This window comes from Lissotriton vulgaris, chromosome 7 (genome assembly GCF_964263255.1).
Source record: "Lissotriton vulgaris chromosome 7, aLisVul1.2, whole genome shotgun sequence".
Classification (NCBI taxonomy): Eukaryota; Metazoa; Chordata; class Amphibia; order Caudata; family Salamandridae; genus Lissotriton; species Lissotriton vulgaris.
Genome location: NC_141695.1, coordinates 1546730873 through 1546744632, shown reverse-complemented (window position 1 = coordinate 1546744632; position 13760 = coordinate 1546730873). Strand labels below are relative to the sequence as shown.

General features: G+C 42.7%; 1 protein-coding gene across 3 annotated transcripts in view; it reads right to left on the bottom strand.

Moving 5' to 3' along the window:
* The window catches only part of LOC147705978 (protein-glutamine gamma-glutamyltransferase 6-like), a 322464-nt gene that overhangs the window by 33333 nt on the left and 275371 nt on the right, over positions 1 to 13760 (bottom strand). For all 3 annotated transcript variants that reach the window (XM_086932438.1, XM_086932437.1, XM_086932439.1), the window contains exon 10: positions 10039 to 10416. In XM_086932438.1, coding sequence (XP_086788564.1) covers positions 10039 to 10416 — 378 coding nt within the window. The remainder of the gene's footprint in view (positions 1 to 10038; positions 10417 to 13760) is intronic.

Below are 13760 nucleotides of genomic sequence, written 5' to 3'. Positions count from 1 at the left end.
AGCATTCAAGAGTTCCACAAACTGGCAACGAAATGGAGAGATAAAGGGATTCTAAGGGAGGAAGATTTTAAGTTTATCTATTGCAAGCCCCCAAACTACCCACCTTTTACCATCTCCCAAAAGTCCACAAGAGTGCAACGAATCCGCCAGGAAGGCCGATTGTATCATCCAAGAACAGTTTACTAGAAAACACTTCCATTTATATTGACAGTTTTTTAAAGCCCCTAGTGGTTGACCTTTGATCTTAAATCAAGGACACTAAAGATTTTTTGAGAATAATTACAAACATTGAATGGGAACCAGACATGCTGCTGCTGACACTGGACATAAAGAGCCTCTACATGAGTATAGAACATAAAAAAGGTGCAGAGGCTGTGGATTCTTTTCTTTAAAAGAGAGAGCTGAAATATTTTGAGCACAATCTTATGCTTATTGAACTTATTACATACTGCCTGGAAAATAACATATTTTTATTTGCAGGAGAACTCTTTCAACAGTGTCAAGGGACCGCGATGGGCATGTGCTTCGCCCCCAGCTACTCGAACTTGTTCGTTGGCTGTTGGGAGAAGCACGTGGCCTGTGCGGGAAATAATGAAATCTGGTTAGACAGAGTGATCCTATGGTCAAGATACATTGACGACCTCTTCATTGTATGGAGAGGGTCAATGGAGGAGGCCAGAGAATACATTGTAGAGCTGAACAACAATGAGGTCAATCTAAAATTCACAGAGTGTTTGAGCAAAAGCAATGTGCCCTATTTAGATCTAATGGTGTTCATAAAAAATAACAGGATTGAGACAACACTGTATGGAAAACCCACAGTGGGCAATAGTGCATTGCACGCGAACAGTTTTCCCCCCGAAAGTGTGATCAACGGAGTCCCCTATGGGGAACTGATCAGATTGAGACAAAACTGTTCACTTGATGATGAAGACTTTTTGACAGAAAGTGGAAAAGCCATTGACCGTTTCAAGATGAGAGGATATAGGAAAAAGGGACTCTCAACAAGGCCAGTGATAAAATGAAACAGGTAGTGAGGGAAGATCTCATATCCACTACCAATGAGAATAGAATGTCTAATGTTACAGGACCGGTAAGGATCATAACCGAAGACTCCACAGGGTCCACGGAGCTGTTGCAGATATTCCGACAAAATTGGAAAGTTTTGAGATCAGATCAGGTAATAGGTTCACTTATCTCACAATCTCCCCTAATTATTAACAGGAGAGGTCCAGCACTGAAAGACCAGCTTGTGAGAAGTCATTTTTCGAAAACTGCAAGAAAAAAAGACATGATAACCGGCTTCAATCCCTGCATGGCCTGTAAGGCGTGCAAGAATAGCGGCAAGGTGAAAGAATTCCCAGTACCAGGAAGGAAGAAAATGTATAAGATCAACAAATTGATAAACTGTAATTCAGATCAAACAGTTTATTGACTCATGTGCCCCTGCAACAGAAGACATGTGGGAAGTACGATCCATCCCACAAAAAAAGTATACTGGAGCACATGCGTGCTATTTAAAATCATGACGCAGCATATCCTGTGGCAAGGCATTTCGAAGAGCAACAGAATTCGAATGCCAATCTGTTAAAATTCTTCTGTTTTGATCAGGTTGCAAAAAAAGAAAGAGGGGGCGATAGAGTCAGAGCGTTACGTAAACTCGAATCCCGATACATCATTGAATTGCAAACCAAAGCCCCACGGGGTTTGAACAATGATGAGGAGCTCTGGGTCCATGTTGAATAATGAAAAATAGCTGAAGTAAACTACAGGGACCGACATTAATATAGGTAGGAGACATTGAAATAGATCTCTTGGGCGAAAGTGTAATAAGAATGCCCATTCAGGGCACAATTATGGGGAGCGGTCTATGGAGGTCTGAGAAGATGCAGAAGCCCATACAGGGCGAGAGTATTATAACATTGTGACAATCATGTGAATTCAACATGAATTAGTGGATTTCGAATGATTCATGCATGAATTGAATTTAGTATGTTGAGTTCTATATATGTATATATGTATAGAACTGATATAAGAATGTTATTATTTTGCATCATTCAACTGAATCGTAAATGAGGAATGATTTTAAGACCTTCCATTATTGATGCCAAAATGATTTGAGATAACATTTACTTTTGTCCCTCATTGATGTTGCCGTTTCATGAAATGTGAGTCCTCTGTTAATTGTTATGATTTTGTCTACACATTTTTCTGTATAAAGTTGCATCACTTTCAATTTAATTTTGTGACATTGAGGAAGGCGTAGCCGAAATGCGTCTGTCCATCTATTTTGAGTAACTCAATAAAAACTTTGAAGATTTACTGTGTTAGTGTGCGCCTCAAACAGTGACTGTTGGATCTGGTCACACGCTGGGAACATACATATATACATATATGTATATATATATATACTAGCAGCCCGTCCCAACGTTGTCTGGGTATGAATTGCTGCCAGCCAGTAGTATATTGTTTTGTAGAATTTCGTTTTGATAGCATTTCTTATTTGTGACAGGCCTGTGAAACGCTCCGATTCACAGTGCACTGCTGATGCACTTAAGAGTGCGCGTTCAGTAGTGTGTGAACTCGAGTTTCCCTACTTTATTTTTCCTTGCAATATTATATAGCGCGAACTCGACAACATGGCATGAGCACAATTTACATTACAGAAGAACACATTCATTTGTGGTAGGCACGGCGAGACAAAGCGATTTGCCTGAAATCACAGGATGTTGAGCTGATGCCGAGATTCGAACGTAGCTCCCCAGCTCTAAAGTTCGCAATTCTAGAACTTGTGGCAGGAGGTGTGTCTAAAAGTGTATGTCTGTGCTGGCCATCACTGAGAGAGACCTGTGCATTTTTCAAATGGGTGGTGAAAAAATATGAGTATGTTGCTGGAGATGTGGGCCGCCTAGCCACCAATGTACTTACCGGGGGAGGGTAAACACCCATTATTCCGCAACTTTCTTTCTGCATACCATCACTCCGCATACTTTCATTACGAAATTACCACGACTCCGCTATGCCATTATAAAGCATGGCATTACATTTTATATGCTTTTACCACGCATACATTTACAACGAAATTTGTTGTAAATGCACGAATGGTAAAAGCATGTTTTTTAAAAAAATGTTTGGATAAGGTAAGTATGGGTATAGGGGTATATGTTTTGGGGTACTGAGGTATATGTTTTGGGGTGTTTGGGTATTTTAAGGGTTCAGATATAGTTTTGGGTTATGGGGTACAGGGGTAGATTTAGGGTTTAGGGGTGGGTATGGGTTTAGGGGTACAGGGGTATTTTTAGGGTTCAGTGCTAGGTTTGGGTTAGGGGGTATAGGGGTATTTTTGAGGTTCAGGGGTAGGTTTGGATTTTGGGGTACAGGGGTATTTTGAGGGTTCAGGGCTAGGTTTGGGGTACAGGGGTAATTTTAGGGTTCAGTGCTAGGTTTGGGTTTTGGAGTACAGGGGTATTTTAGGGTTCAGGGGTAGGTTTGGGTTTTGGGGTACAGGGTTATTTTTAGGGTTCAGGGCTAGGTTTGGGTTTTGGGGTACAGGGGTATTTGTAGGGTTCAGGGGTAGGTTTGGGTTTTGGGGTACATGGGTATTTTAAGGGTTCAGGGCTAGGTTTGGGTTTTGGGGTACAGGGGTATTTTAGGGTTCAGGGGTAGGTTTGGGTTTTGGGGTACAGTGGTATTTTTAGGGTTCAGGGGTAGGTATGGGTTTTGAGGTACAGGGGTATTTATAGGGTTCAGGGCTAGGTTTGGGGTACAGCGGTATTTTTAGGGTTTAGGGATAGGTTTGGGTTTTGGGGTACAGGGTATATTTATAGGGTTAAGATGGGTTTGTGTTTAAGGGTGTTGGGATATTTTAAGGAGTAAGGGTGGGTTATGATTATGGGGTGCAGGGGTATTTAAAGGGAGCAGGGTGGGATTATCACACGATATGAGACATGGCATGAAGGGCGGAACGTACCACACGCCTGCAGTGTTTGTCACGCCCTCAGCACGCGCCCACAGCACAACACAGACACGCCCACAAGGGACTACTTTGTTGGCACGGTTCTTTTACCTTTTAAATGTATATGGTGGGCGTCTGCATAGCCTATGTCCTTCTGCTGCAACTGCCCTTTCCAACGCTGTATTGGGTGTTGTGATTGGTGCTGCGGTTCCTGAGATTACCCGCCTCAAAGGTTTGGGCTCTCTCTTTATTATATTAGTATAGATATAGATATATATATATATATTACGTATTGCATTTGTGCTATACAGCAATAGCACACATTCAATGCGTCTGGATCTTTTGTTGTCCTTGATAGTAATTTGTTCTCAAAGGGTATGCTTCCATTGCAAATCCTGCACTGAACAGCTCTCACTTGCCTCTGGACCAGGGTGCAGTGCTGTGCGTGACACATGGCAACCACTTTGGCACTGATGCAGGGATTGTCACCAGCAACTTGTCAATCTTAGTAGATATAGTTCTGCATTGTTTTCACATTTTTGCAATGCTGCAACTCATGAAAAAATATTAACTCTGGGGCAAAGTATTTAGCAGCTAATTGTTAGACCTGGCACCCTTGGCGTTGGTTTCCCCTATATTTTGTGCCTTGACCTCCCTTGTTTTTGCTGTGTGTTGGACTTTGTTTTGCTGGTCTAGATGCTGTGGACACTTTGCCACTGCTGTTCAGTGCCAAAGTGCAAGTGCTCACTTTGTAAATGATTGTTATGGATTGGTGTTTTCATGATTGGCTATTTGATTTACTAGTCAGTCACTAGTACAGTGCACAGTGTGTGGCCAGGGCCTGTAAATCAAATGCTGTTAGTGGGCTTGCAGCACTGATTGTGCCACCCACATAAGCAGCCTGTAAATGTAACTCAGATCTGCCACTGCAGTATCTGTGTGCAGTCTAGTACTGCCATGTCGACTTGGCAAGTGCACCCACTTGTCAGGCCCTACCCTTTCCTTTTCTTATATGTTATTCACCCCTAAAGTAGGCACAAGGTACCCCTGTGGGTAGGGTGCAGTGTATGTGAAAGGTAGGACATGCCCTGATGTGTGTGACACATAGTGAATTACTTCTAATTTCGTTTTTCACTATTGCAAGGCTATATGTTCCCAAAGGAAAGAATGGGGAGTTTGCTTATAACATCTTATAACATAACAGCCCCTGGGAACAAGATGGGAAAATAACGTTTAGTATGCCTGAACTCAGAATGTTAAAATGCATCTTTTAGTGAGAGTGATTTTTACATTCTGTTTGAAAATACCATTTTAGAAAGTAGGTATTTTCTTGCTTAGCCATCCAGTGTACTTCTGCTGGGATGTGGATTGACTGTCTGGGTTTGGAGTGTCAGGAGCTGTGGAGGTGCAGTGGCTCCAAAGAGCCTGATGAATCAGGGCTGGGCTGATTGGACCTGGGCTGCATTTAGAGTTGGGGGAGGAGATTTCCTTTCAGCGCCTGGTCTGCCTTCCACAATGCTGTCTCCATCCTCCTGCAAGGAAGCTGCACCAGAAAGGAAGAACTGGTTTTGACCAAGCACAGGGCTTCTCTGCCACCAGAGAACAAATGATTTTGTAGTATAAACATTGGGGCCCAGATCCCAGAACCTTAGATCATTTCTGGGAATCTTGAGGAACCTTTGCCAAGGAGAAGAGCCGGAGAAGCTGAGCATAAATACTGCTCCTGTGCTGTTTGCTGTCTGGGGTTGGCCTGCAGTGGCTACTTGCTGCCAAGGAAGGGAGAAAATGACGTTGCTGTTTGCTGTGTCCTCTGCTTGAAGAATATCTCCAAGAGCTTGAATTGAGCTTGCCTCCTGTTTTGAAGTCTCAGGGACACAAAGGCTTCACCCCCAGATCCCCTGAACTTCCTTGCTGGGAGTTCTGACCTGCTAAGAGGTGCCTGCCCTTGTTTTGGACCTCTGGAGGCTGTTTGCCGCTGAGAGCTGGGAAAAGTAAAGCACCTTTGAGAAGCGAGCACCTGTTTCCGATGCATCGCCGAAGTAATTGTCATAACGCCTGCCCGCATCTCGAGTTATCACCGCAGGCCGCATTGAGTGTACCGATCTGCGAAGTCCAAGATCACCGCACCAATTTCAATGCAAGGCCTGCTGCTGCAAGAATCCATGCATCGTTCTGAACCGTTGCATCGCATTGAGATGCCAAGTTCATCGCATCATTGAGGGACGCAGTAAGAAACCCACGCATTACCTCCCCACACAGTAAGAAACCAATGCATCACCTCCCGCAGAGCAAGGAAACAACGCATCACCTTTCCTGAATGTAAGGAACCAACGCATCACCTTCCCTGAGGTCCATTTTGTTTGTTTGCGTGACGCGTCAATGGTACTTTGTGTGAACAGTGTTGCATCTGCAGTTTGCTTTGAACTGAACTATTTCTACCATCTGAAAGCCATATTTGTATTACTGTATGTGTTCACAACTGCTTTACACACTGCCTCTGAGATAAGCCTGTCTGCATGTACCAAGCTACTAAGGGGGTGAGCAGGGGCAGGGATGTGGAATTCCTATAGCCCGACACCCCAGGACATATTGTTTGGGGTCAAGGGCAACAAGTTTTAATCTGTATTTTGTTCTTGGGACAAATAGGCCCAACCCCCTACAGCACACACCCTTTGGCTGTCAGTTTACAGTGCCACATTATAGATCAGGTAAGGATATTGTCTGCAGTTAAGTTAATATTTGTGCTCATGTGTTTAAGTTGTTCAAATTTGTATTCATGGTTCACTAATGCAAAGCCTTTATTATTAGGGTGAGCCCTCTAAGTAAAGTTTGTAAGGTCTGAATGCACTACTGACAGTGGTTCCAGTATAAAAATGTGTACACATGTTTTCAAAGTTTAGCTAAATGAGGCTATGTGTAATGCTCCCATAATGCTCTCTGTTTAGGTGCAAATATATACATAAGCTTTAAAGCAAGATTGATGATTCTTTGTTTTCAAAATAAAATGTTCACAAAAAAAATGCAAGTAGGAAAAAAAACATTCAGCTAAATTACTGTAAAATATTATGTACCATTTCTTTGCAGCATCATTTAGTAATATGTGTTGATGTACACTAGTATTTCCTAAAAATATTCATAATGGAAAATCAGTGTAACCAGCTTCAATAGGATTATGGAAAACGTAAAAATAAACAAGCATTAGCAAAGCCAGTAGGTCTGAAATCGGAGGTCAGCATTTTTGGTTTTGTCAGTGTGTGACTTGTTTTGGCATGCTTTATATAAAACCAGCATTATAACAAACATTGGAAAAGTAAAAATAGTTTTTGGTCCCAAAAAGCACACATTGCCACAGTAGTTACTGACAATGAACAAAACTACCTTTTGGGCTGAAATGCTCCTTGTGAAAGAGCAGAATGCTGTCACTTATAGTGAAGCCAGTCAATAGACAGAGAGAGAGAGAAAGAGAGAGAGAGAAAATTTTAATAAACCCAAAAGGTCATGGTTAACACCAGACCTAATTAGAAGCCCAATTATTAAAGAAAGAATCAAAAGTGTACCCATGGTATATGACCTTGTATTAAGTGCAGCTATACGGCTTTCATGAATTCATAAGAATTTACAGAAGTAGGACATGGAATAGTACTCCTAGAAAATAATTGTGAACTGCACTTTAGCATGAGCAAATATGCATGTGTAGATTTGCGCATTCGAAAATCTCAGTGTTTGTAAGTTCACTTTCCATCCAACAACTTTTTTACCAACCCTGGAAGAAGTTTTACATTTCCTATTATCAGGAGTAAATTTCCAACCTTTCTCAGTATGGGAAAAGATTAGAGAAGAGTTGGTGAAAACCCTTAAAACATGCACGTTAGTAGGTTTGCACAGACTCAAAAGGGCATTCCAACCCTGGAAATATTGCTTACCGCTACCTTCACCTCCAGTATGTAGATCTGTGGAAATGTGGCAACACAAGGGAATTGCTGGTATTCAACCCCTACTATGGTATGAGCCCTGTTATAATCAGAGAGGCTATACCAGTTTTATATGATGAGATTGCTGCTATAATTTGTCACCGCATTACACAGCACAAAAGGGGTAAGTGGATTTTGTTGCAGGACAAGTAGATTTAGGAAGCTACCCGCCCCTTGGACAAGTAGATATTTTAATAAATTCCACATCCCTTAGAGGTTATTTTAGAAGTATTTTCCCCTTACCCTGACTAGAAGCAAGGGTCCATATTTGGACAAAGGTACCTACCTCTGCCAACTAGAGACCCCCATTTCTAACACTGATGAACCCAGGACGGTTCGCAATGGAACAAAATTTACTGGACAGATATTACGTGTGGAGCAACAGTAACTTTAAATAATGGCTGCGTCATTTCCCAGGGCAAACACAATTAGTCTGAGGTTACTTCCTATAGCACTCTCTCTTTTTGACAGGGATGATCTTATGGTATGTATTTTATTTGTGATATATTGAGTATGCCAGACATTGCCTCGATAACCTACAGTAACCTTTGTTATGATGACTCCAAATCTTCATTGTCAGAGTCCTCTAAATGAAATTGAACCACATTTGACATACACATTCTAATGATAGTATACCACTAATGACTCAGTCTCTTGAGAAGTAAATACACTGAAGATCGTTGGCATTCTGTGTGACATTGATATCCAATATGATCTTCCTCAGGGCCAGAAATGGTGACACCCTATCGGGGGCTCCAACAGCCCTCCTTTATTAGTGGAAATAGCCACTGCAATGGGCAGGGCCCAGCCTTTGCGATTCACAGGAGTAGTTGATTTTTCTCCCCTAGTTTTTATCTGCAGCCCCCATACCTCCAACTGCTATATTCCCTCAACTCTCTTTGAGCTACCCATAAAGGGTTACCCTTCGAAGAGCCTGTTGGAAATCAATACCAGAAAGAGACTGAAACATCAAAGCTCTTTAGTGTTTTTGGTTCTCAAGAGACTTTAAGTCACAAGTGTCCATCTAAATAGTAAAATCTCTGTCCAACTAATTTCTTCTGACTTTAAAAGGCAGATCACTTTAGTTTAGTTATTTATGGTTTAAATGTTGTGCATTGTTTTATTATTTTCACTTAGCACGTGTACTGCGTTGCTTGTTTACTGGGAGCACTCTTGTACAAATGTGTTCTTTGGATTCTTGTGGATACATGAACAACATTCGCTGCACGAGAGTGGTGTTCCAACTGCATGCAATTTGCACCCACGCTCCTAGGAAAGTTTTACATAGAACACTCAAGTATCTGTTGGCAGAATGTACCTTATATCACAAACATATCAGTAAGTTGTGCTTCAGCCCAAATTCTAATACTTTCAAATAGCTTGCATTGGAGAGTTCTATGCTTCAGCTTCTACTTGACCCTACTGGGGTATGCCATGTGGTATCAATGCATCCATTTCAGCAACGCCTCTTGGCTCTCCAGCTGTCATACATTCAGAGCAGCACCGTCCATGCACCAATATGGAGAGCTGTACCTCTGGGCACCAGCTCCTTCACATGTCAAGAGTCCCAAGATTCATATGATATGTTATTAGTGTGCCTGCTTTTCATCGGGTTCTACTTCACCTTTCAGCTATCTTAAGACATTGCGCGGCGATAGATCCTTACAGAACCTCATTAGGCTCAACTTGCCTGTATAGAGAGTGTTCTATAAGACAAGTGGAAGCATTTCGAGCTGCAAAACCTTTAAGCACAGTAGGGGCATAAAAGCATGAGGGACGCTTACCTGCCCTCATGCAGATAAACCCTGGTACCAGGAGAGGGGGGTGCTAACAAATGTAACCTGCTCTTTGGAAGTAATTCTAAAGTTTGAATTCCGAGGAGTCACATCTTAATGATATATTGCCTTGGACAAGGGAGAAGGACGATGTCTAAATGCCTGTGTTGGTCAGAGAACCTAATTTAGTTACTTAATGAGCATTAACCACCATTGCACCTGGGAATGCATGCTTCATTTGCTCTCTTTGCTTATCTCCCCCATGCCCCCCACTTCATGAGTTCTGAATATATCTTCCCAATTTTTACTTTGACCTTGCAGTCATTTTCAAACTTACCACTGTGAGGTTTCACAGTAACATCATGTGAGTCGCTAAATATCTGAGCAGTAGGACGTCCAGTATACTTCACAGTTGAAGCGCTGATGTTCACATGAATAGTCTTGCTGCTCGAAGTTGGGTTTTTGAGAATTAATGCAATGTTGATGTCCTCATTGATCAAAGGGCGCTCAGACAACTTGAACTTCCCTGATATTTGTGGATTTTTTGCTTTTCTTCTGCGGCCATTTTCATCTTCAGACATCCCAGCAAAATTCCTCATTCTTTCTCTTCTTGAACTGCCAATACTGCCCTTTTTTTTGTCTTTTTTTTCCATTACATGCATTTTGAGTAGCTTCTCCCGAGCCTTTAAAAATATTGCTCTTTCCTCTTTGGATCCTAATAAAGCAAGGAAAAGGGGAAATAAATATCAGGTATGTTTCTTATTTCATGGTCAGTACAGCACGACAGATTGTTCTATCTTGGCTCACTTGAGATCCCTAACACAACTGTGATATAAGTCGAAGATATGGAACGCACAGTCAAAAAAAGACCCCTACAAAGTCATAAACATCACTGGATCTGAGAAGGTATGCTGTATCCAATGATAATGAAGGAAGTGAACATTGAGTAAATCTTTCCATCCCCATAAATTCATCCTTCTGGACATCAGGTATTGGACAAACTGTATTTTCACATGTTACCACCAATGCCTATTAAGTAGTTAACTTATCTCATTTTCAACTATGTAAATTTACATAACCGTAACTTTAAACAACTTACAAAATTAACTTAATTATAAGACAGTCAATAGATATCACTATCTGCAGAAACAGAAGAGGTGTTGTTTTTTTTTAAAGTGCCTCCCTATTCTGATTAATATTATTCAGAATGTAACACCAAAGCGGTTGACCGTGTGGTTAACAAGCAACACAAAAAGAGAAGATCAATTTTCTCCTATTTCCATCCTACATGTTTTCTTGATTGATTATATAAGTGGTGCTTACACTGAGGATGTATGAGAATATTAAATGTCAAGGCTATATTGGGTGACCTTCGGTACCATTAAAACTCCCAGGTTCAGGAGCAATCCTTGATTTTATTCTGTTGAATTGATTCAAGCCAGTGCTGACATTTGCGAATCAATTTTCCTCTGCAACTTTCGCCGGTGACTTGTTTTCTCCAAGTATTTTAAATCTGAAAGACATCTTCCTTAACTAACTGTTTCTTTACTTTCTTTGCTGATCTACATTCAGACTTGAAGCTCTGCCGAAAAGACTACTTGATTTGAGGAGGAACCTTCAGAAGTGGGGATGTGCTTATTTTACTGCATCTGCATTCTTAGAATATGGAGATAACCACCTCAGTAAATGCAAAGATGGAGGTGTAAATGGATTCAGTGCTGGAAAAATTAGCATGATGCTATACTCTGTCTATCCCACCGGATACTGGGCATCTTGTTCAACAAAAAACTCTCTTTCGATGCCCAGATCACTGCCCTCGCAGGAAAAGGTTTTGGGATGTTGAGATCCTTGAAGAAAATCCTCGATCTCCTACCTGAATCTGCCCATAAAATGGTAATCCAGGCCCTGGTTATATCCAAGCTGGACTACCGCAATGTCATCTACATGGGTGTATCCCAATCCCATCTGAACAATCTTCAACAGGTTCAGAACCCTGCTGCTTGGGCACTGCAAAGCTACCGAAAAGGGCCTCTATCAGTCCCACACTAAAAAAGTTGTACAGGCTGCAGGTGAGGGAAAGAATCATCTTTAATGCAATCTGTTACTGTTATAAGGCTCTTTCTTCTTACGGCCTACGCTATCTTCAGTTGATTGTGATACCTTATGTACCATAGAGAAAACAAAAATTTAAAAGAGCCAAAATAGGATGCTGGTCCTTTGGCCTTCTCACGCCCAAAATCTGTAACTCTCTCCCTGTGGTAATTCAGCAAGTCCTATCCGAAACCCTTTTCAGAAACAAACGAAGGGGCAGATTTACGAGTCCCGTACTCCACTTTTGCACCGCTATTGCGTCACTTCTGTGACGCAAAGGCGGCGTAAAGCCAGCGCCATGCTGTGGGGTATTTATAACGTGACGCATCTAGGGAGATGCGTCACGTTGTAAAGCTCTGCGCCACATCAAACCTGCGTCGGGTTTCATATGGACGTTCCGGAGCGGGGGGGGGGCGTTCGGGAGCAGGAACGTCTCTGAAAAGTGGCTGAGTGAAACCTACAAGATTTAACTCAGTCACTTTTCTGACCCTGATGCGTCAAAATCTTGTGCCTGCTTGGAGCAGGCATAAGGCGTGATGCACCATTTTGGACATAGGCAGGGTTGGAACAGTGCTGGAGTTGCGTCGCGCCCGCGATCAACTCCAGCACTGCGCCATCCTTACGCCGGCAGATGCGACACGCATCTGTTTATCCTTGCGCCATGATGTGCAACATTGTAAATGCGGCGCATCTGTGGTGGCACAAGGGTAAACTTGCGTGACACATCTTTCCTGGCGCCTCCGTGCTGATTTGCAGGGATGCACCAGGAAACATAAATCTGCCCCGTTAAGCCTGGCTTTTTGGATCTAGGTGAGATTTATCCTGTGTGATGGGCAACATTATTCTCAGGAGTCAGCATCGTAGTGCTGGGACACTTTGTAAGAAGTAGCTATGCGCTTTATATCCCACATTATTATTATTGGTGGTATTGGAACAGGGAGAGTATGCACAAGTTGTATGTCTGAACCATGTTTATGTTTGGAGAATTTTATTAAGCGCATGTATACCGAAAGGTCTCTTGGCGCTGAGGGTGGAGGGAGAGTTTCCTAGGGCTGCTAGCATTAAAGAACCAAGTTTTCAGTTTTTTCCTGAAATTGGTGTATTCAGGTGTAAGTTTAATGTCTATTGGCAGGGAATTCCAGAGAGTGGGCCAGGGACAGAGAAACGGGAACCACCTGTTCTTTTGCGCTTGAATCTTGGAATTGTCAGCATAAACATTGTGGCCGATCTGAGATTCCGTTTGGGTACATACTTTGAAATCTTAGCAGAGAGGAATTTAAGGCCCTTCTCACTAAGGGCATTAAAGACCATACAACCTGTCTTACCTGGAAAGCAATGCCCAACCACACATGCCTGAACAACGTGGTCTTAACAATGACCACATCTTAACCACGCATTCCCTTTAACAGGCATGCCTTTATCACGCATGCCTTTACAAAGAATTTAGTTGTATTGGCATAATTGGTAAAGGCATATGTGTGGTTAAGGTTACACTCTAGCCCCCGCCCTGAGCCCTAAACCCCAGTCCCCTGCCTGAAGTACGACCCCGACCCCAGTCCTAAAAACACCTCAGACCCCTTTTTGATTGGCACAAGCAACCTGCAGCCCCAAAAACGATCCCTAGCCCCCCACCCGAGCCCTAAAACCCGGCCTCCAGACTTTTAAAATGAGCTTGAACCCCTGCTCAAGCCCTAAAACCTAGTCCCTAGCCCTAAAAAAACACCCCAGCCCCCCGCCCTGAGCCCTAAAACCGCCCCTCCCTAAAATGTACCCTGACTCCCCCACCCTGAAGCCCTAAAACACGGCCCTGAAAACTACCAAGTCCCCGCCATAAGCCCTAAAACAAGCCTCCTTGCCCTATAAAGTACCCTGACCACCCACCCTGAGCCCTAAAACTGTAAAAACGTTCCCAACCGGCCGACCCCAAGACTCCCAGAAAAAGTACTCACCAAGCCGTTCCTCGTCCGG